At 35.9% G+C, this 24,800-nt stretch overlaps 1 protein-coding gene across 1 annotated transcript; it reads right to left on the bottom strand.

Annotated features, from left to right (window-relative positions):
* Positions 1 to 14,814: 14,814 nt before the first annotated feature.
* Positions 14,815 to 15,514, bottom strand: LOC111593668 (dynein light chain 1, axonemal). Its single transcript, XM_023306557.2, has one exon. It carries the CDS (start codon positions 15,405 to 15,407, stop codon positions 14,859 to 14,861), a length of 549 nt encoding a protein of 182 aa, XP_023162325.1. The 5' UTR covers positions 15,408 to 15,514; the 3' UTR covers positions 14,815 to 14,858.
* Positions 15,515 to 24,800: the final 9,286 nt, after the last annotated feature.

Here is a 24,800-nt window from a genome sequence, read left to right as displayed (position 1 = left end):
GGCTGCCAGGCCTCAGTTGCATGCACATTTCGAATCTAAATTTCTATGGAAAATGGTTAAAGAGGGGACAGCGGGACGCATGGTAGGTTGGCGGCGGTTTTTGGTCGGTCGTTCGGTCGGGCCTGTCTAAATTAACATTCGTTCGCGCCCAGGATCTGTGCATTAATGTGCCCTCAATTCTTACCATATGCGTGTGCTCATTTCGAATGTGCATTACAACAACAACAACAACTTTTTCAGTTTGTTATGTCAATTGAAATGCAACAGAATCAGCTAGAAGAAGGATGAGTAAGGGCAGACCGAGGAGATCGGGGGCAGGTTGGCCACAGCGGGCAAAGTTTGTCCCACAGCTAAATTAGAAAAAAGTGTGTATATCTGGTATACATGGCGTATGTGTAATATTTTTATTACACTTGCTTTCTAATTAGGCAAGTCAGCTGTCAGCCTGTCAGCCTCAACTGAATGTAAACTGTGCCACTGGGCGGGCTCAGCTCAGCCTCAGCATCAGCTTCAGATTCAGCTCATACTCAGCTTACACTAGTTTTTTTTCCCTAGATTTGCATTTGCTTTCAACTAATTTGCTTGGCTTCGTTTCGACTGTTGATTAATTTGCAGTGTATTTGGGCCAAGCGACAGTTTGCCATCATATGGAACAGTTGTCAAAGTTCTTATTTATCAAGCTACACAAGAATGTGTCCAATGGGAATGCGGAAGGAGCAAGTGATGTCAATGATGGCGTTAACAAGCTGGAAAAGTGGAATAAATATGCTGTTATCATAGTAGTTATTTAAATAATAGTTTTGAAATAGTTTGCAAAGATATTATATCCAAATTATCTAAAATAATCAACTGTTATATAGTCTGTAATTTGGTAGATAAATATATATAAAACAGAAATTTAAAAATTAATAAATAATTTAAGTGATGTAATTTAATACAAAATAAATTTTACTATTATTACTTAAATAGGAAAAAGAAATATTTTAAATATAAAATAAAAATTGCAAAATATTAACATAAAAAAATATTTATTAAATAAAAAAATAATATAATAATCGACTTATCTAATAATAATATCTTATATAATATAATTTCATTATTGTATATTAATTATTTGCAATTTGCTTAAGCTTATTTGGGCTTAAAATTGATTTCTAATTGCAAGCATTTAAGCAGCGTTTAATGAGCTATTTCTCCAGCTTTCTCAAACACTCTCAATATGAGAAACTTTGAATGTTGGAATTCTCTACATGATTTTGCAATTGCACAACTTAAGCATTACCACGAAATCGATTTCAATTCAATTTGTTTGATTGGCGCCGCGTTTAGATCAAACGAACTAAATGCTAGCCACGTTCGAAACTAACGCACACACGCACATATACCTGCATATATATATATGTATATACATATTCACTCACACACACACGCTGCTTTGGTTGCAATCACGAAAATGGCCGGGCAATAATTGCGCGTGTCGTTGGCTGCAAACTGGAACTGTTTCTACCTGTTTCACATGCGAAATTAGCTTAAAATGGCTGACGCTAATGTGCAAACAGCCCCGAAACCCTTGACGCCCGCTTCAAGCAGCACCTCGGGCGGCGTCACCATCCCGGCCCCAACCCCTTGACTTCCCTCCAGCCTCTCTTCACACACACACACTCTCGCATTAATGCCTTTTGATCTGCAGCCAAAATGAGAGCCGGCAAACTTTTCAGCGTACGTGTCTGGTGACGCCAAAAAGTATGCAATGCTTCGTTCCGTTTCGGAAAGCGCACACACACAATAACACCCACACACACACATGTGCGACATGTCTCTTCACGCTTCTCGCTCTTGAACTTCCTTTACCCCTGCTTAGCTCACAGCTCTGCCTAGTCGCAGCAGCTTTCAATTGAACGCTATGTTTTTGGCCAACAAGTGAATTTTAGCCATCAAAGCCTTGAAAAAGATACCGCAAGCAAACACAGCGTATAATTTGTAATAGCCTAACCTTTGAGGTGAGCACTTTACCTTTGTGATGTTCTTTGTAACAGGTGAGCTTGAGGAAAAGAAAATTTCAATAAAATTGGGGTTCCCTTTTAGAGTAAAAAGAATTTATATGAATTTATATATGAAATTATACTGAATATTTTAATACAAATACAGTAATTAATTAATTATACAAAGTTAGTTTCATATAAGATATATCCGGTTGCTTATTTAGTTTCAAATGTTATTTAGTTCAACTGAAAATTGCTGAGACGAAAAGAGTCTCAAGAAATAAAGTTAACAAAAGTTGTCTGAAATTATCATTATTTTGGCATCTTTAATTGTGGAATTTATTTATTATGGCATCTAAACAAATATCATTTAAATGCAAAATATAGAGCTTTAGCACTTGTCTATACTCTATGGCAATAACTGCCATGCAGTTACCTCTAACTAAGTTGCTAAATTTGATGTGAATCTTTAAGATGATTTGGGTCTTTCAGGCAATTAGTTAAAAAGCACTTGGACAGATATATCAACTAATATCTACATATATAAAAACAGCTTGAATTAATGTTGGTGATATACTTTTTAGGAAACTCTAAGAAATTTTTTTTGAGTGAAGTGACAGACTTCAAAAGAAGGCAAAGCATAAAAATAATAATGAATTGACAAATATGTGAAAATGAAAATGTGAGTGACGTTAGCAGTTACATCAGCAAATATAAAATCTGTTAGCCCCATGCAAATAATAAAATCAACATTTCACTCCTTTTTAAATTAATTTTTTAATCAACATTTAACCTAACCGCAACGCTTCACTTCACTTCACTTTTGCTGGCATTGCAATGCATCATTCACATATACTATTGCCAAGTTGTACATACGGTATATGGTATATATAGTTCACTAACTAACATAATATACTTATATAACAGAGTATAGTATAGTTTGGTATACTAGAGTACAGTATAATATGGTATTATATAGGTATTATAAAGGAGTATATAGTATATTATGACAGAGTATAGAACAGTAGCATATAACACTGGTTTGCAGAGTATAACAAAGTATTGTAATAATCAGTAAGCAGAGTATAGAAAAGTATAGTAAAGTAAAGTACTTAACAGTATACCTACATATAGATAACAATAGCCATATCACATAATTTACTAACACGGATTTGTTTAAGAGCACACTTAAAGCCCACACAAACTGCCCATTCGAAATGTGACTCTTATTCCAAATAGCGCGCATAACTCAAACTGAGTAAATTAAATCACCAAAGATATCAAATACATCAGCGAAATTATCTCTTCGCTCTCAACTTAATGCCACATTAGCGAGTCAATAAAACACAAACGCAATTAAATTACTCTTAATTATTCAAATATTTTATCGTATTTCATTTTAAAGTGCTTAGAAAATGTTATTCCAATCGCATTTCAGTGTATTTTAAATTTCACCTACAATAGATAAACATTCATATCGAACTTTTATTGCCAACGCCGGCTTTATTATGGCCGTTTAGCGCTCTTTTTTTTATGGCCCGCACTCTGCACTATAGGCCGCCTGTCGTCTGCGCATTTTATTGCATTGCAAGCGACGGCAAGGGAGGGGGAGGGTAGAGCTCTGGGCTTGGGGGCGTGGCAAGCGTAACGGGGTCATTTGCTCTGTTGGCTTTTTGAAAGCCATAAAAATCGAATGACGGCGCTCAGCGCAAAACAAATCGATTTGTTAAATTGCAGTGCAAAGTACAAGAGCATTGGAATGAGCAAATGGAGATCATATGAGCAGGGGCTGCCACTTCATGCGGTGTAACGCATCCTGTCATTTACGGGCCAGCCACAGCACAGCCAGGCAATATCCAATTGGAAAGCTATCGGCCGCATTGGCTAGACGCAAAAAAAATGCCTGTTGAAGACTCAAAAAATAAACAAGATATTCAGCTATATTATATGTTTGCCTTTCGCTTTTAAATATTATTTTTTATACATATATAACATTAACTGTTTGGGCTGATATAGTCTTGAGTTTCAAGTGTGCCTCAATTGCATTGCGGTTTGTCGGTTCAACAATTTCATTTGCCTATTCGGTTGCATGCATCAGCAAATGCATAGCTTTGTTTTTCGTTTACAAATTTTATTCTAATGATTTGAAATAGCTGAAAATGTAATGAATAACAAAGTAAATAGAATTTGATGAAATTTGAATTAGAAGCAACTCGTTTGAGCATTCAGGTAATTTGAATAATAATTCGCTGTGAGCTTCAAGCCTTATTTAATTAGGCTAAATAACGTTTAATTTATAAATTGAATAATAGAACAGAAAAAGCTGCCACTCAATAAAATTCTTAATAAATAAATATAAATATAAATATAAATATAAATATAAATATAAATATAAATATAAATATAAATATAAATATAAATATAAATATAAATATAAATATAAATATAAATATAAATATAAATATAAATATAAATACAAATATAAATATAAATATAAATATAAATATAAATATAAATATAAATATAAATATAAATATAAATATAAATATAAATATAAATATTGGTAGGTTTACCTGGCAGCCCTTCTAAGACAACAATTTGATAATTACATAGATGCAGCTTCAATATAAATAATTAATAAGCAGCATAAGAACTGAAACCTTTTAGCTTGTAATTGCAATTAATGTGATCATTGCTTAAATTTGTACACCTTTTCTTGGAGTAAACAAAACCAAAATCTGGAGCATGTATTTTCCATCTTTCATTTTAGTTTTTAAAGTACTCTTTTATCTTTAAATATGACAAACGTTCTTTACATATATAAACGTTTCCTATGCTATATTTCTATTATTTATTTTTGAATTTATTTAAATGAGTTGTCAACTTAAGAAGTTGTCCGAATTACCTTTGCCTAAGCCAACGCTCATGTCCAGCTAAATGACTAGAAAATATTTCTGGGGGCGATGCGAATCAGGACTTGAGCGGTTGAGTTTTGTTTGAATTCTTGTGTAGGTTGTGGCATGAAATTTCTAATTTAACATAGCAGCTGCCAGTTTCATGCCATTTGGTCTCTGTCGAGCTGCTCAGCGACTGAGCTGCTGGGCTGCTGGTCTGTTGAGCCTCTTTGGGTTTTGTGTCTCAGTTTCGCCTTCAGCGCATGACCACAAAAACCATCTCATTTATCCATGAAAATCTTGCGGCAGCACAAAAAGGAACCTGTGCGCGTATCCTTTATCCTTTTCATTTTCAACCAACCACAAAACACATTTCGCTTTCATTTCAAAAATCCATAGCAAAAAAAAAACTTAAATGAAAATGAAAATGATGAAAATGCAACTAATTCCTGACGGCTTACGTTTATAATATACATTCGAGCTCTCTGCTCTGGGTTTGAGTTTGAGTTTTTGGTTTTTTTTTTTATTTTATTTTCGTTCTCTCATAATTTTTGTTTTATTTGGGCAAGAGATATTTAATGCAGCTGTAGTAGGCGAGTCGAGCAGAGTCAGAGATTAACCTTCAACGTCGCTCAGCTGTATATCATTTAATTTTGAGGTAAGCTTAAAATCCAAGCAATTTGCCGCACCCTCAATGCACAAACTTATATATATAAATTTCTATATTTATATCTTATATATATATAAATGTGAAAAGGTAGGAATATAGTTTGAATAGCAGTCATTCAAGGTTGAAATGCGATTTGACTGACTGAGATTCTATGGGCTGGTTTCAATGCCCTAAAGCTAGCCTGGCTTAAGAGCGGGTATATTGTTTCAAAGCAGCCAATGTCATTTGTATATATAATTGGATTAGCATTTGCTCAAAGCTGAACTACAAGTTGGGTGACTTAGATTGACATATGAGTTTGTTTTAATAACTTGAGGGATGCTTTCATTAAATGGCTTGATGTTTATTGATTTTTATGTATATACCTAAATTTAGAGAGGGTGTCTATATTCGTTCAATGTTTAAAGTAAAGCAGATTGATAGATGGACAGTTAGACAAATAGATACATAGAATTATGTACAATTCCATATAAATTTAAGCAAAGAATTTCATAAAACAAAGCCACGCTGAGCTTATTACAGGATATCTAGCAATCAGCTTTCGCCTCAATTCAATCTCTGCTGACTGCTTTTGTAAGCCCAGTCTGCCTTTCTATAGCCCAGCTGTAAGGTCAACAAAAAAATACGGACCCAACACATTTATAGATCGTGTGCTTTAGTATGCTTTATTTTAATTATAAAAGGAGTTACCTTTTTAGCCTGAAACTGAGGCCATTCGAGTGGCTGGAAACACTTGTTGAGGCAGCGCAAAGTTTAATGCGCTTCGCTGTGCCTGTGCCGGTGTTGGCTGTGTCTGTTCAGGTCTTAACTGGCAGACAAACCGCATTAACAATGCCATTCAAACTGCATAAATCACCATTCAAATTAGAAATTAGCCAAGACACAGGCACAGCAGCCCACTGCGTCCGAGATTCGAGAGCTCTCCAGACTAAACTCATCTAGAACAGCCACTTGAGGTTAGCTCTTAGCTAGCCCCCACCCCAAAGCAGCTAGGCTCTACACGGTATTGCCCAGCTCCTACATGTCTCAGTCTCTCTTTCTGTCTTGTCTGTCTGCAACTCATTCGTATAGCACACTCGTCAGCGTACTCATTACTAGGCTCAAGTGCAAATTAGTGTGTTTGTTAGTAGGTTATTAAGTTTTGCCCAAGCCCCTCAGCGAACACCTCTGCGTCGTCTATAGCTCCCGAAACTACTACCTATAGGCCGGCCGCACCCCTTGCCACCATTTGTGGCCCGCCCTCTTTTGTTTCATTCCAACTAAATGAGTTTCTGGTGTACGAAAATTTTCGCTTGTTTGTCTGCACAGTAAAACTTGAGTATACAAATTTTATTTCATTGTTTTTCGAGTGCGCTCACAGCTTTCCAACAACTACAACAACAATAAATGAATCCTGTTCTCTGGGCGTTGTTGCTTGGTCGCTGTGTGGGCGTGGCATTGGCACTGCTCATTGTACTTGAATAGTTTTTGCCATCATCGTCGTCGTCGTTGTCGAATGGGCAAAGTTTTCGCAATTAACATGAAAATATATGCACACACACACACACACACTCGCAGCTCAAGCAGCTAATGCACAAATATTTTTGTTGTTTTGCTCTGCTTCTTTTGGGCGAGGCGCATAAAAAATTAATTTAAATCAATTTGGGCAACAAACCGGAAGTTGGCCTAACGATAATAATGAAAAAGTATGCATAAAATCACCTTAATTACGCTTAACATCCGCTCAACACCACGAGCACCACCATCACTCCCCCAGTCTGCCCCCACCGCAAGCAATTTGAATATGCGCGGCATAATAAAAATTCAATCAGTACACAAAATAAAAGCAGCGCCTAAAAAGAGAAGGAAAAAAATCAAGAAAAATGACAACAAGAAGAACTGACCCAAAACTCTCAACGAGCCGCACAAAATGACATTAATTTACACATCAGCGAAGCGCAAAAGGACGACCAAGTCCTGCGGGACTTTATGCCTGGCGAAGGGGAACACCACAGTAGGACGCTCAACGCGGCTGATCGGATGACAAAGCGCATAAAAAGGGTCATAAAATAAGGGGCTGGCCATAAGATATATACTAAGTAAATAAAAAGTTAAAAGAAAAAAAGTAAAATAATATAAAAAAAACACTTACAGCATTTATCGAAAATGCCGCAAAGTAGATTTGAAAAAAGATGCTAAAAGAATGAGCAAAAAAAACATAAAATAATGCAAAAAGTCAAAGATTAAAAATTGAAAGAAATTTATAAAATATAATTTAATTTTTGATCAGAAATTACAAATTTTGATCACATAGTAAATTATACAAAAATAAAATGAAAAACTAAAAAAAAAACTAATTTTAATTTGTAATATTTGATCACTCTTAAACAGCTTTCGTAATGGATATATGAGTTGCCAAGAGTGCTCTTAACAAGGACTTACATCAAAGTATATAAATCCTAAACGACCAAGCATTAACGAGGGCACGACGAAGTCTTTATTTTAGCAATCAAATATGAGAATATATGAAGACGAAAATGTAGACAGAGAGAAAAAGAGAGGGGTAGAGAGAGGGTAAGCTGGCAACTGCAACAACAAAGCAAAGCCAAGCTGAGGCAGTGCTGCACTTAAGTGAATGTCTAAGCAAATCATGTGCAGCTCATACTGAGTATTCAGGACAAATTTTGCTATCCTGTTCGTGCCATAAACGCCAACACAAGCAAATCAAGCAACTTGCCCACTAATCACAAAGGCCAGCCGCAAGGCGAACGAACAAACAAAATGGCGCACAGCTGTGCACATGCACATGCGTGTGTTTGTGTGTGTGTGTGTGTGCCTGCCCTATGCATAATTGAATTTGATAGCCCCCAAAAAGATTGTTATTCCTAGAGATTTGTGTGGCAAGCGTGTCGGAGAGCTAAGTGAGTTTTCCAGCAGCTGATGCTGGTTCATCTTCTGCCTGCTCAGCATCTGCTTCCCATATTAGAGCCGTATTTACTTTGCGGCTGGCACTGTCAAAAACAAATATTTCCTAAGCCTTTTGCTCACAAATAAAAAAAGAAGCCCAAATTAATTCCCAGCGTCTTCAGATCTCAAATTTATTAGCTCGACGACAGTCAATGTTGTTGCTGTTGTTGTTGTTCTCGTTGTATGCAAAAATAAATGAGGATTTCTGTGTCGTTTTCGTGGACTCGACACATAAACACATCCTCCCGCAGTCGCAACACAATTAATCAGAGAGAGCATTAATTATTGTTGCCAGATTTAAATGTAGTCTAGATGGCCCTAGCCATGGGCATGGGCATGGGCATGGGTTGCGTATACGCAATGCCGGAAATTAAACATACGCCATGTAGGCCAACAAAAAGACGGAAGTTTATTATTATGCAGCAAATGTACGGGCGGAGGCAGCTGGCGTCGTGCAGTAAAACACTTTACTAAGACGATGAACGACGCTCCTTCTTTTGGCTGAAAAACAAAATTTTAATATTTAAATACGAAAAACTGCTTACGAGAATGCCGGCAACAGCAACAAAGAACAACAACCATATGATCTTCAAGCTTAATAAGAAGTAAATAATTGCGCAGCAAAAATAACATATGAGGTTGTAAGTCGTTGACTTGCCACAGAAATACCCTGTAAATAAGGAGCCTTATTTAAATTTAACTTTTTTTAACTTTCTCTTCATGTTTCATTCTTTGTTACTATGTGGCTGCCTTCCTTCTATCGTTGTCTGTTTGACTCTTTCCCTCTCTCTCTCCATGACTCTTTCTCTCTCTTTATGTCTCTGTTTCTCTCTGTGTCTCTCTTACTCTCTTTATTTCTTTCTCTCTCCATTTCTCTCTTTCACTACATCTTCTTTCTCTTTATGATAAGTCCTTCACATCACACAATAACAATAGCTTCTTCAACTGCGTTTCATCTCGAACTACAACTCGTCGTCGCTATTCATAATATATGCAAAAAGCGTCGCGTCGCCTCGCAGCGAATATTTTAATTTATACAAATCTTTTTTTAGTTCCTGATTATGTGACTTCCTGTGTTGGAAAATGCTTTGCATTGCGCAGCTGGCGAACAGTTTGCACAACTTGTTTATGATTTCATGTCAAATACGTGTAGAAGTGGCCGACTGAAGGCAGCCAGCAAAAGCTCTTCTCTGAAGGCGTGAAGGCGTGGCACGCTGTCGAATGGGCCCGGCAGCCGAAGCAGTTGAAATATCTACAAGTGCAACTACTACGTACCGCCACGCCCCTATTTGGCACTAGAAAACTTTTTTGATTTACTACGAGTATGTGTTAGACATTGTGTTTGCCCTCCATATACATGCACATATCTAGATATGTTGCACGCTTTAAGGCAAGCCGGAAGCGCAAGTTTAAAAGGATATGCAACTTCTTGTTGATTATTAAAATATTGCCCAAGCTGTGCTCGCTGCTTATGCTAGAACTCGAAAGTGTTTGCAATGTAAGAAAATTTAATTAAGCGGAAGACACAATTGTTGTTAATTTAGCTAAGGGATTTTAGTAGAAGCTCTAAGATACTTGAGCCCAAATATGTTTTATATTAAATAAATGTTTCAAAAGCTTTTTCTTTTTGAGTAAAGACTTAATAGGAGAAAATTTATATTAATAAGTCGTGTAAAGTTTTAAAGAAATTACGCTAGTGTTTCGTAAATTCTTTAAGTTTGAGTTCTGCAAAATTAAAATATTTTCAAGGTCAGATACTTAATATAAATATCAACAAAAATCTATTGGCTAAGCGACAGGAGCCAAAAGGCTTCCTGGCTTAGTTATTATATGCACTCAATTCATTGTATATCTTTTCATTACATTAGTATTATAGACAGTATCTTTGTATGAATTTCAGCGCATCTTTGAACTGCTTAGATCTCAATGTGTTAATTCTTTAATAAACTTCTTAAATTACTATAAAGCTTAATGTGCACTGTGCAGAATTCACAATTGCATTTAAAGCGTTGATGTGCTTTTATTTTTAACAGTTGCAGACGAACAACCAAAACACACACACACTTTGCCTCGCACAGACACACTGTGTGGCATGCAGCTGCATTAAACAAGCCCTCGCTCAAGGCCCGCTCTCCCCAGAAACCTCCAAACCCAAACAACCGCCAACACTCATAAAACGCAACTTCAAACCAAACACTTTGCATATGTGTATTCTCTACATAAATGCATTTAAATATATATATGTATCCATATATGTATAGTATATATATATATATATATATGTATATATATATATATTCAAACGCGAGCGCAAAAATATATAAAAAAGAGAAGAGAGAAATCTTTTATGCGGCTGAAAGCACGCTTCAGTATAATTTGCGGTCATGTTCATTGATCTCCTGGGAAGCATTAAAATTTAATGATTTATATTATGAAAACCGTTGGGGCAAAGCCGCTTGGCAAATGAATTTATGTAATGTCTCTGCTGCGTTATGCTTTAAGGGGTTAACATTTGTGAAATTAACAACAATTTGACTTATGCGCGGGCGTAAATGCCGGCACACACACACACACATTCCCAAGGAGGCTACAATAGCTGCGCCCAAAAGTATGCTAAACAGCCCAAATGAAGCCAGCAAAAGTCATAATTCAGCTAGCGAGAGAGAGAGAAGGCGGTAGAGAGTTGGCGTAAGAGGGACAGAGCGAAGCTCTGGGCCAAGACTTGGCGAAAGGTAGCGAGAAATGTGAATTTGGACCCGCCTGCAACTATTAATCAGGCTTTAATTGTTATGCGTGTGTGTGTGTGAGTGTGTGTGTTGTTGCTTACATTTGTATGTGGGGCAAACAGTCAGACAGATAAGTAGAGAGGGAGAGTGGAAGAGAGGCAGAGAGGCAGTCACACGCGCTCGGTTGAGGCCCATGCATCATGCGGCCAAAATCTTTTTGTAATCTCTGGCATTTGTCTGGATTTTTCGTAAAGTCTTTGAATAGATTTATGCGCCTTTGACAGGCACAAGATGTGTGCTGCTTGTTACTCGTGTTAGCTAGGTTGAGCTTAAAGTATCTTAAAGATATGGCTACTGCCAAAAACTTGCTAGCGATACGCTCAAAACTTAACAGTGTTTCACCTAAACCCAGTCGGCTATGTGAGGGCCTTGGCAATTAAGGCAAACGAATTGCGAATGCTCTATGAAACACAAAAGCAAAGAAAAAATTTGGTAAATAGAAAAAAAATTTATTTCTTTTATTTTTGACTATTTTGGTAATCGAGCATGTTTGGTTGAGACGGAGAAAAAAAAATAAATAATTTAGCAAAATATAATTAACTTCAATGGATTAAAGATTTCATAGCAAATAGTTAGAAAATCTTAAAGTATGTTATGTATTGAAAAGGTTATAAAAGACGATAACGATAACATTTGATATACTAAAATCATTTGTAGTCAACTCTGTTCGGTGACAGACGCAGTATGAAAGATATTGCCTTTTCATTTCAAATCAAAACATCTCATTGTTACTTAAACGGTAAATAGACGTAAATATTGAAATATCGATAGAAATTTATGAAAAAAAATCATTGATCGAATCGATTTCTAAAAATTGAGGTTATGGTTAGGTTAATTAGTTTAATTGCAGGCAAGCCATTTGAAATGAGAACTAAACTAAGCTAAAAACTTCAATCGCACTGACAGACTTCTATAATTTCTCCAAATTGTACAGTTATTTTTGTAAAATCGATATCCACTCAAAAGCGTATCGATAACACCTTCTGCCGCTGTTGTGTCATTTCTTTTCAGGTACAGCTAACAGCAAGGAGCAGCTGCAGAAATTATTGTGGCACAAATCTAAAAAATGCCAAATGCCAAATTGTATGTAAAGGCTTATAAAAATTGTACACTACAAGCTTGCAGTGGCCGACTGGAAGCTCTTGTAACGTCACTGTTGTTGCTGTTGCTGGCAACACTCTGGCAACTCTCTGGCTGTGACAACGGCAAAGCCCCGACAAACACTTGCCGAGCGAGCCGTATGCCCAGTGCAAGTTGAAGTGGTTTTTGCGCTGTGGTTTTGCAATCGTCTGTGTTTGTGTTTTTGTTTTACGTTTACTATTTTTTCTTTTTTTTTTTTGCATTATTTTGTTCTGCACGTGTCTGCACATGCTGCGGTCAAGGGTTGTGCTGGTGTTGCCAAAGTGTTGCCATATATTCTAAATATGTTGGTCGGCAGCTTGTCCAGTTGGCTTGGGCCACTTTGCTGGCCAGCCAAGCCAGCCAAGCTGGCCAAGCTGGCTGGCAACGCAGTCCACACAAAAGTGGCCCAAACGACAGTTAAACGCAAAAGCGGCTAAAACGGGGCTCTAAAAACCACTTGGCAGCTAAACGCGTGATTTATGCCGCAACTATGATAAGAGCAGCCCAGCCACAAATAAAACGGAGCTTAAAGGTGCAAAACTAAAAGATATGCAAAACAACAATAAAAAAATACCTACCTTTATTGTCTCTAACATTTTTCAGGAGTTTACTTAACTGGAAAAAATATTTATCCTGACTAGGTAAAAATTATATTTACAAAGTAAGACTGTCTATAGCATGAAAATAAAAATTTTAATATTATTAAATTATATTGGGAAAATATATTAGATATTTTAATTTCTTGATTTGATGGCACAAATCAGTTTAAATCTACGACGTATGTACATATAAAAAAAAAACTCAATAAATGAAACAGAATTTTGTTACATTTTATTTATTTCTTCTTCACTCTTATAAAATTAAATCTATTTATTTGTATAAAAAAATGAAATAAACATTAAATTTAATAAAATTTCGGTTTCATTTACAATAATTCATAACATAATTTAAGCTTAGTTTTTGTCTATAAATACGTTACTAAATATTACAAATTGTACAGAATTCTTTATTAAAAAAAAAATAAACAAAATTTAGATTGTTATTTTCTATATTTTCATTATACATAAATACAAATTTGTATCTCGACTAATTTCTTTTACTGTCTAAACATTTGTAGACAGATTTGTGATAAAAAAAGCTAAACTTCAGCTTCATTGAACTTGCGTCTATCTGCGAATCGCTTAGACTGTCTGCCTATGGCCAATAAGGCAACATTTTATTTGTTTTTGGCGCATAAATAATCAGAGAAACACAAACACAGACGGCGAAAGGGGCGGGAAGGAGCTTTTGGTAAAGGGCAGACAACTTGGCAAACAAAATACTTTTATATGGCTATGTGAAACTGCACAATAGATAATAACGTTTAATAAAAACATAAAAACAATGGCAGTCGACAAACAAAAGTAAAAAAGTATGAAAAAAATAAACAAGAAATAACATAAATTACCAGACACCAGAAAATTTAATGTTTTCTTTATGTGTTTTCCACAAACATTTGCTTGGTTTGTTTTTTCGTTTGGTAAATATTGATTTTAAATTACGAATAGTTAAATCGTTTGCACTTAAATATAATAAAAAATATTAATAAATAAATTTGAAAAGAATTTAATGTTAATTTAGAATTTCGAATTTTTTTTTTGAAATTTCCAAAAACTCTTCGATGACTTTTTTCAAACAGTTCATACTAAAATTATATTGACCATTGACATGAGTACAAAGTGAATATCTTAAACCAAACCTCAGTGACTTGTACGCAGCCCTCTACACCTTTAAGCCAAATACCAGTGAAAGACAGGTAGTCGACGTTTAGCCAAGCACAAGGAGCACACACATTTTTTTGTTGTTGTGTTTGTGTTTTTGGTTAACATGGCACGCCTTCTTTGTGTATGCAAGAATCTGCGCTCATTACATTGGACTAGGCTAAAAATATGCAAACAATGCTAGACAAAAATTGGATCCCTGCTTGTCTTGTACAAAAAGTTGAGTTGAGTTGAGGGGTTGAGTCGCAAGGGGTAAGAACAAAGGCGAAAACCTTTCACCTACAACACTGCCGAAGCTCCGGCTCGGGTTAGAGCAATACTCACAACAAAACAATGGCGCTCATCAGCAGAAACGCAATGAAAATTGGAAAAAGCTCTAACTGTGTCCCTCGCCCCCTTCACTCACTCTCGTAACTCTCTGCTCAGCAATGCAAAAGAAATGGCAAATATTGAATTGAAAAGAAAATGTTCCCACACACACAGAGGGCAGAAATCAATGCCTGCTACAGCAGACAAATACCTAATAGCTTACCTGCCATAGCTCATTGTTCACATTGTGGGCGTGGCAAGTGGCATTGCTGCTGCTACTATCCATGAACATTTGTGGTTTGCCTCTTTTATTTTCATTCCAATTTTTTTGTATTATTTTTTTTGTGTGCAACGCAACAAAATACAACAGAAAGAGAAAAACAACGCAACTAACGTATGACTGGCTCGCCATCCAGTTTCTTGAGATTGGGCAAACGGCGAATAGCCTCAGCGATAAACGCCGCCGGATCCATATTCTCACTCAACGGATTTCCAACGAACGTTATGTCGCTCAGCGCGGGCGGCACTCCCATGCGCGCAACCTCGGACCAATCTTTGACCAAATTGTGTGATATGTAGAAGACCTTGAGCGCCTTCATCGCCTCTATATTTTTTATCTTCTCTATATTATTATAGCTCACCCATAGCTCTTCCAAATTGTCGGCCAGCACCTCGATGCCATTCAGATTCTTGAGGTAATTGCGCGTCAGGCTTAGCACACGCAAATTTTTCATGCCCGCCAAACCGCTAATCTTGTCAATCATATTCGAGGAGAGGCTCAGCTTCTGGCACTCCACCAAAGTGCTTAGGGTCGCATCCATTTTCTCAATGGGCGGATACTGGAACTGCAAGCCGATATCCAGGGCCGTAACGGCCTCCTGCTTGGTGCGATCCTCCCAGCGTGCCAGCGCATCCTTAATTGTTGTCGGCTTGGACATGTTTATTACAAATTTTCATTGAAATATATTTGCTAACCAGTTTTCAAGTGTCGACTAGGAATTTGAGGCATATTTTTTTGGTTTTTGGCCTACAAATTCAAGGCTAGTCGGAGTCTATTATATATATAATGAATACTTAGTAAATGGAATAGCAGCTATAAATGGTTTAAGATTCAATAAATATACATATATATTTAAGTCTGAGACTTCAAGGAGGCAATTTTCATATTTTAAGTAATTAAAATAATATAAAATAAATAATAACTAAATAAATATAAAGAGTAATATATATATATACAAATATTTTTATTTTTTATACATAAATATACATATTTATTATTAAAAAATATGCATATTTTTCTTTAGTGTGAGATTTCTTTGATATTTATTATTTGTACTATGAAAAGTGTCTGGTCCAGTCCAAACTGGGTACAGAATACACAGCAGCTCGTGTGGGCTTCAACACAGCTCGACAGCACTACCTCCTCTTCTTGTCCATTTCAAACTGATCTATTTTATTTGATCTATGAAGCGCAGCTAGCTCACTCGGAAAGCGAGCATAGGAGAGCGAGCAGCGGGAGAGCAGTTAGAATTAGCACAACACTTCAACTCTCACCACTCCAACTGCTGCTCTTCAAGCTTAGTCTCAAATGGGTGCAATCTCTTTGCATCAATTTACAACTTCGATTAAACTGCTCAAGTAGTTGTAGCTCTAGTAGTTGTGACGATATAATGTAGAATTCAAATTTCTGATATAGTTTTCACCTATATCGTTCTTGGTTGAAAATCTAAGTTACCCTGGCACCGCTCTCTGTTGCCCACTTCTCTCTGCTTGTACCTTCGGTTGGCCCTTTAAATGTAATTTATTTATTTGTCTCAATGTTTACTTGGCTTTTGGCTGCTCCCCAAGCTCTGTCTGGCACACGCTGATAACTTCATTGGCAGCGCCTTTTGTTGCAGTCTGTTTAGGCCCGGGCAAAAGGGGACTTTGGACTCGAGAGAGTTCAGAGATTGGCGGGGACACAGCAGCTACCCAGTTGCCATATGCCACATAGTCGTCTGCGTTTTTTAATGCTCTCCTTTCTTTATTTATTTCATTTTTTTTGTGTCATGTTTGTATAGTTGCGCGTGTGTGTGTGTGTGTGTCTGTGTGTTTTGTGCTTTGTGCCAGGACCTCCGGGGAGTTTATTACACATATTTGAGGTGATAATACAGTTTGCCATGCCCTTTTCGGGGCGTGGCTGAGGGTCTGTGTCTGCCCGTTGTTCGTCGAACTGGTCTCTTTTTTCAGCAGCAGCAACAGCAGCCAGACAATTATTTAACTTTACACAAATTTTTTCTTTCATTTTGGCCTTCATTTCAACTTTAAATTGAGGCATTTTATTTAATTTATTTAAATATTTGTTAGCAGCTGTTATCGCAGCAACTGCAACAAATTTTTCGCCCATAAATTATTGAATTTATTGATGCGGCTCCATAAAATCAGACAAAAATAATATGAAATGCCAGAGAAAAATACATTGCTCCACATACTCACATGGCGCACGTTTTTGATAATCGTCCAGAAATTTGCCAAAACATATTTGACTTATATTTTTTGTAATGCTCTAGGTTGTTTTCTGCTTCTTCTTTTTTCTTCTTTCATATATTTTTTTTTTTTTGAGTGCCAAATGAAATTTGGGCGCTCATAAATTGCGTGCTCAATGCGGCAGAACTGACAAACATATATATAGAGAGACTGAGCAAGGGAAGGAGAGAGAGGTGGAGATGGAAATGCATATAAAGTCTAATTTATGTGTTTAATGGTTCAACTGCCGGCTAGAGAGGTGTAACCAAAGTCAGCTAACATATGATATATGAAATTATCTTTTGGACACTTTTAGAGCAGTAATTGAATTGTCAAAGGTCCACTTGAGAGTGAAGGTACAAGGCGTGAATTGAATTGAAACCAAGCCAATATTTCTAATTAGAATTAGAATAGAAATGAAATAAAAACAAAATCTATAATCAGAAATCTATAGACTCTACGATCACAGTTGAATTGTATAAATTATTTTCTGTTTCCAATAAGAATGCCTAGCAAATTGATATTCCATCTTATAGTTCAATTCGAACTGAAATACCTTCGTGCCTTCGTTCAACTCACAGCAAATTCACCTAAATAAGTGCGTTTAATTTTGAGTCCGTCAATGACAACAATGAAATTCGTCCAGACATATGCATGGCTCGTGAACTGAATCAGAAAAAAAAAAAAAAACAAAAACCAAATTCTCGGAGTTCTAGTTAGCAATAGGCCAGGCCAATTCGAAGGCCCAGCTACGCATGCAGCGTATACAAAATGCATTTCGACAATTAAACAGCTGGGAGAGCGGGTGAAGTGCAGGGCATTTGGGGCTAGGGCGTAGCCTGGCCTGGTAACCGACGACAAACCCAGCTAGGAGCGTCCCATATGGACACATGCATTATCACTCACATGGAACAAACATACAAAACCGAGCAATAGCTGCTGTGCCCATTCTCTCTCTCTCTCTCTCTCTCTCTGTGTGCGTGTGCGTGCGTGTGTGTGTGTGTGTGTGGTAGCCCGAGAAGCCACAACATGTCCTGTCATGCAGCACAGGACGTTGAGCAGCGGTAACATGCGGTAAACGTTACAGTTGTTGACAGTCGTGTTTGTACTGTTTAGTTTCAGTTAACAAGCGAGAGGCGACATAGCCAGAAAAATGGAAAGGAACCAAGAGTGTGGCGTGGGGGCTGTTGGGCCAGCGAACAATGCCGAGCTGAACTGTCATCTTTTTGGTGTGCAATTTGTTAAATGAATAGCCATTAAATTAAAGAGCGATTTTATAGTGTTGTTAAATGCACCAAATATAACAGCAATGTCCCTCGCTCTCGTTCGCTGTCTCTCTCTCTCTGTCTTTCGTCCGGTCTCTTTTCAGCACTCTTTGAAAAGTTGTAGTTGGCTAATGAGCTAATGAATAGCTATGAAATACATGAACTTTAGTGTTGTAAAATGCTTTTGACTTTGGGAGCTAAACTGCTCGTCTGTGCAGCTATTTAGTTTTTTTGCTCTCTTTTCTTGAACTATTTCAATGTAATTTTTATAATTTTAGTGCTATATACATTTATTTTTTTATTTTGTTTTTTTTTTTTTTTTTGGCAAATACTGAAAATACATAGCTAAAAAATTTATAATGTTTTAAAATGCGTTTTGAAAGCTCAGTTGCTTATCTACTTATCTCTTTCTCTCTATCTCTCTTGTGCTATATAATACACTTTAAGTGCTATCAGTTATTAGATATATTAGAAGCTGAGCTTTAGTGTTGGAAAATATTAAATAATTAAAATTAAATATTGAAAAATTAAAACAAATTGATTGTGTTCAATGCTCCCATGTTTCGCTTGACCTCCAGACATATATTTTTTCATTTAGTTAAAGTGAACAAATCTGCGCAATAAAGTGGTCTCCAGTGTTGCAAAATGCAGCAATTTACATGGCCCACTTAATGCCGAAAAAACGAAACTTTGCAACATTGCGCATACTTTTACTTTAAACAACTCACACATAAGTCACAAAATGCACCCAAGTAGACAATGTAACTGTTCTAGTTGTTCTTGTTGTTGTTGTTGTTGTTGTCGCTGTTGTCGTAAAACTTTTATGTATGAAAATATTTTTCTCCGTAAAACACCTGGCCGCAGCAAAGCAACAAAGAGAGAGAGAGAGAAAGATAGAGAAACTGAACGAGATAGCGACAAACCGTTGCATATTGAAAACTTTGCATTTAGCAAACAAACTGAGAATGAGAGCAAGAGCAAGAGCGAGAGGTAGAGTGTGTGAGAGAGAAAGAGATAGTTGGGTAAATAGCTGATAACGACAGTGAGGAATAAACTTATATACAAAGATTGTAACTGGCAAGTATTTTCAAGGTAGTCTGCTAAGCATAAAAATCCAAGCAAAAAAATCTTTACAAAGTCTGGCAAAATGTTTACAATGAATGCTCACATGATTGAGGATTACATACGTAAACTTTCAGCTTAAAGTTGAGTACTTTATAAGCCAAAAATGTGATAAATAACAATCTTAAAAGTGGTATAGTATAAGTCCAAGTTGTATATATAAATATCTTGTCTTAAGCCATTAACTATTTAGAATTATTTTCGTGCTACAAGATAAGAACTACATATGCATGTATTATATACTTAATGAACAATTATAAAATAATATAAAAATGAATTCAAATTATATATATGATAACATATATTTAAAAATAAATTTAAGTATTTAAATACAAATGAATATCTAAAAATTCCATTAGATAAAATGCTTTAATTTGTCAGACCAACAAGTTTTAGTAACTATACTTTTCGGAAACGTTTTGATGTGTTTATTTTTAATGCGAATTTCAGAATAAGATTTTTTAACTAAAATAAACCAAAAGTGCAAAAAAAAAAACAGTTTTGAAGACTATTTCTTAATTTATTTTTTGATTATTTTATTTATTTTCTTACAGCTTCTGCAAGTGTCAAAACATTTTTTTAAATCTTTTAATACATTTTATTTATAAGAGTTAAAGCTTATGCTTAAAGAGACTTGCTGAAAAAGCTGCATAAACAACAGTGAGAAAGAGGTAAGTGAAAAAAGTTATAACTCTTAGACAGATAAATTATAAATAAATTATGAATAAATAAGTAAATAAATAAATAAATAAATAAATAAATAAATAAATGAAAAAATATTTAAAAAGCTTTTCGGATGCAAGAAGTTCTATGTAGCAACACTTTTAATACTTAAATAATATTCTAAAAAAATTATAATTTTACAGTACATTAAATGTTCACAAAACTTGTATATAAGTTGCTTTTCGATACATTTTGATCAGCAGTTTGTATGCGCCAACTTACATTTATTATTTATTTTTAACTAATATTTATTGATACTATATTATAATGAAATTAAGCAATTGATTAATAAAACTAACTTTTTTCAATGGCTTCAACAACTATGCCTTGTTTACATCTGAACAACTAACCAAAACTAAGATGTTCAATTAATTGCGAGCCTCTGAAAGCATGCGTGTGTGCTTACATAGGTACATGTATGTATTTACGAGTATAGCATTTGTAAACACGATTCAGTCCTAATTAAAGGCACAAATCTGCATTGCATAACGATATGACAAGGGTATAAACGGAATGGGGTACCATGACTCACGTTTCCTAAATCAATAATAATGCAACGGGGACTGCTGAGCCGAGCTCCTTGAGCAAAGGAGCCAGACAGCGAGAGAGAGCGAGGGAGAGGGAGCAAGGCACTTAGGAAATGGTAACTAAGGATTGCCCAATTTCATGTGCTGTGCACACAAACACACACGCTTAGATTGCAATTGAGTTTGAGTTACATAACCACAAATAGACAGCAGCAACCGGTTGAGTCATCAAGCTGCAAATGCGACCAACTACGAAGCAGCAGGGATGTGGCAACAGGACTGCAAATGGGCTGCAAGCAGCTGAAGGAAATTCGCAAACTGTCTGACGTTTATGATTGCTGCAAACAAAAGCTACGATGACTGCACTTGAAATTGATAATTACGATGCAAAACATTTGTCTATTGTCCTGGTATACACTAAGACACGCACAAGCACACACATTTGCAATTGATAATGCTGTGTAGGCCGTTGCCAGACATTTATTGATTGCCTATTGCTCATTAAATGGGGAACATGAGCACATTCCCAGAATGTGTTAAACCAATTGAGAGATATTGTTTTTGTCAATTGTCGAAGTTTCATGTAACAATAGTTGGCTTGAAGGCGGAAGAAGAAGAATCTAATAATGAGAAGTATGTCAGAAATGCAGAAGTGTCTCTAAATTTTTTTTTTTTCACTTGAATTCTTATTAATTTTCCTTATATATTCATATATTTTTTTTCTCATTTTCTTATCACCTATGAATTGGAAACTTAACAAAAATATCTTAAATTATAGGAAGACATTAATAAATTAATTGAATCTAACTTTTTGTTATATCTTAAATTTATTTATAAATATTTCATAATATTTTTAACATTTAGTAGTTCATAAAAAATTAATTTTAAATAAATTGACAAGCCCAAGACATTCCCAACATTCCAGAATTGCTTTATATACCTCTTAAGTACCCCTTAAATCCCTTTCAATCACTTTACACGTTGTAACTGTGAACGACAGCTGAAAATCCTTTGATAATTTCTGCAGCTAGTTGTAATTTACATGTAAATTAATTAAGAAGTCAAAGTGTTTTTGAAAGGAATGCAAGACTAGAAGTTGCCTTAGATAATAGACTTAATTTATAGCTGGGCTAAGACTTAAGTAACCAAAGCAATTATTAAAAAGGAAACGCTTTTAGCTGTGTTAATTCAAGTCACATATAAAGCTCTGGACTTTTAAGATCAGATTAATATATGAAAAGTCGACCTAAATATATTATATTTCAAATGGCAAAGCTTATTAATTAATATTATTGTCATTATTATAACTCCCTTTTTCATTAACTACAGGGTATAATTTACATTTAGCTACTTCGTTTGAATGGCTGCGACAAATTCTCTAATTTTGAAGTCCATTCACAAAAGGGAATGGCATTCGATATGGCCTGGCATGTGTCTGGCTTTATGCTGTATAGTTTATTACAACCATAATTAACACTAAATTCCCCAAATGGCAACAGACAACTGTCAACTGCAAAATCATTTGCGGTCTGTCCGAGTGTCACAGTTAGAGAAACAGTCATCGGGAGAGGGAGCGGCAGAGAGAGAGAGAGCAAGAGAGAGAGAGAGAGGAGACCCGCTAGCATGCTGAGTGACAGACTTGTCTGATGCGGCTGACTGTTGTGCCCAGTGCCTGACATGTTGCAGTGGCCGCTTACATGGCAGCTCAAAGTGCTGCCACTTTAGAGCTCTCCCTCTCCCTCTCTCTCTCTCTCTCTCCCTCTCTATCTCTGCCTGCAGCTGCTGCTGCTGACTTATGTTTTGCGCCGTGCACCAAAATTATAAAATGTTTGCCCAGGCCGCAATTTCACATATCACAAAGTTGTCGTCACTGGCTACAGGATACAGTCAATGCCGATGGCATTTCCTTGTCCCTTAATGTATTGCGACAAAGCGAGTGTGCCACAGCACGTAGCTGAGTATATGTATATGTGAGCCTGTGTGTGTGTGTGTTTGAGTATAAAACGCATGAGTTTTCTTCATTTCTGTCATAATGAAATTAGTCAAAGGCACATTTGGGTCACATATTGCAGATATATTTAATGGTTCATTAACTCTTTCAAATTGCTTTGACTTTATTTGACATATGCATGCATGTAAAATTCTATGAAAATACATTTGATAAACAATATTTTTAGAAACTATTTATTATAATTGGAGCTGAAAAGACGTGAGTTTTTTTATGAAAAACTATATGGCATATATAAATATAATAAAATAATAGAAAAAAAATATATATATAAATAAATAAAAATAAGATAAACTGAAGAAACTTAAGAAAGTTAAACTCAGCTGATTTTATTTAAAAAAATTAAAAGTTTAATTGTTTTTTTTTATAAAAAATAGGATGTCGAAAGGAATGGGAAAATATATTAGTATTTCATTGTTAATGTCTATATAATATAATAATAATAACTTATACTATATAAGTATTTTCTAGGTATTTAATTATACCAGAAAATGTTCGAGTCTTTAATTATAGAATCCGTTTAATAATTGGTATAAATCTACATATTACCAAATATTTATCAGTTGTAGAAAGAGCCAATTGCAAATAAAAATAATATATAAAAAAATAAGATTAAAAAATCAAATATAATTATATAAATTACAGAATTACATGCCAGCTGCCTTTCTGGGACACAAAAACAAAATGAAAACCGAAAAATAAGTAAAAGTAATTTATTATTTCATGGCATAATTTGTGTGCCCGAAACGTTGCAATTGTCACATTTAGCATTAAGCAAGTAACTTGCTAATTTCCACTTAACGCTTGAGTTTTGCATGTTTAATTAATGCAGAGACTGTGCCACGCCCATCGCTTGCTGCCCACATGAGAGGAGCTCTCGAGCGGAGAGCACTTAAGTCGTTGCGCAAATCGCTTGATAATTACTTAAAATAATCTACAGCCACGCCCCAGCCCAAGCCCCCACCCTCAAAAAAATAAAGATGGAGAAGAAAACACAGAGCCGAGAACGAAACCAGGACAAAAGCATGCATAAGCAAATCCCAAACACCCGGCCGACGTCCCAGGCACGCGTAGGACTCGCTTGCCAAGTGCAATTTCTCTCAACTGGCAGCAAAAACTGCAAGTGCAGTTAGGGGGAGGGGCAGTCGGAGGGATAGGGGCCGATATGGTAATGGAAACTCAGGCCAACATATTCGCTTAATGCTTTTTATTATTATTTTATTACAAGTTTTATTCTGGCTTCAGTTCTTTAAATTTTTTTGTTTTTCTTATTCTTTTTTTTTTTGGGTGGCAAAACTCGAAAAACAATTAAGCGACAAGTGTCTCAATTTCAACGTCACTTACAAACATTTTATGCAGCGCTCAGAGACAACAGACAGAGAGAGAGAGAGAGAGAGAAAAAGTGTGAATGCAGCGCATGAAATGCAAAAGTTTTTGCCCATTGTCAAGTTACGTGATAAGAGTGCGGGCGAGCAGGCTACACACAGAAAGCGAGAAGCTCAGAGAGAGAGAGAGAGAGACTGAGAGAGAGAGTGGGTGACAAAGAGCGAAAAAAGTTAGAGAAAAAACTTAATTATCTGTGTGTGCTCTTCAGGAGAAGTGAGGAGGGGCCACGCGACACCCGCTCTATTTATGGCCATATGCTGCATGTAAATGTTTGCGCGCTGAGAAGTATGCTACACATTTTAATCGAAAAGGTCTGCATTAAATGTGATGATCCTTTTTATTGCAGCGTCTGCAAGGGAAGTGTTTCGCATTAATATGCAAAAACATTGCATCAAAGCGACGAAGACGTAGACAAAATGAGTTATTTCAAGAGCTGACCTAAATGGGTTAAGCAAGTGTGATATTAATATATTAAGAGAGACTCTAGCTTAATTAACTAAAGCAACAAAGGGATGGAAAGTGCTGAATAAATTTATTTGCTGAAACACTTGTAAATGGGAGCTATAATGTTTTTTTTGCCTGTCAAGAGTAGCCATGGCTGACTTCATAAGTGAGCGTGGTGATAGATAGAACGATGGATGGATAGATAAATAGATGGATAAATAGATGGATGGATAAATAGATAGATATACAGATAGATAGATAGATATATAGAAGATATATAGATAGATAGATAGATACATGTATCACGTATCTCACTCAGAGAGAAGACTTTTTTATTCTTATATTTTGAAC

The sequence above is a fragment of the Drosophila hydei genome, unplaced genomic scaffold (assembly GCF_003285905.1).
Source record: "Drosophila hydei strain 15085-1641.00,03,60 unplaced genomic scaffold, DhydRS2 tig00008116-arrow-pilon, whole genome shotgun sequence".
Classification (NCBI taxonomy): Eukaryota; Metazoa; Arthropoda; class Insecta; order Diptera; family Drosophilidae; genus Drosophila; species Drosophila hydei.
This window is presented reverse-complemented; position numbering and strand designations above follow the sequence as displayed.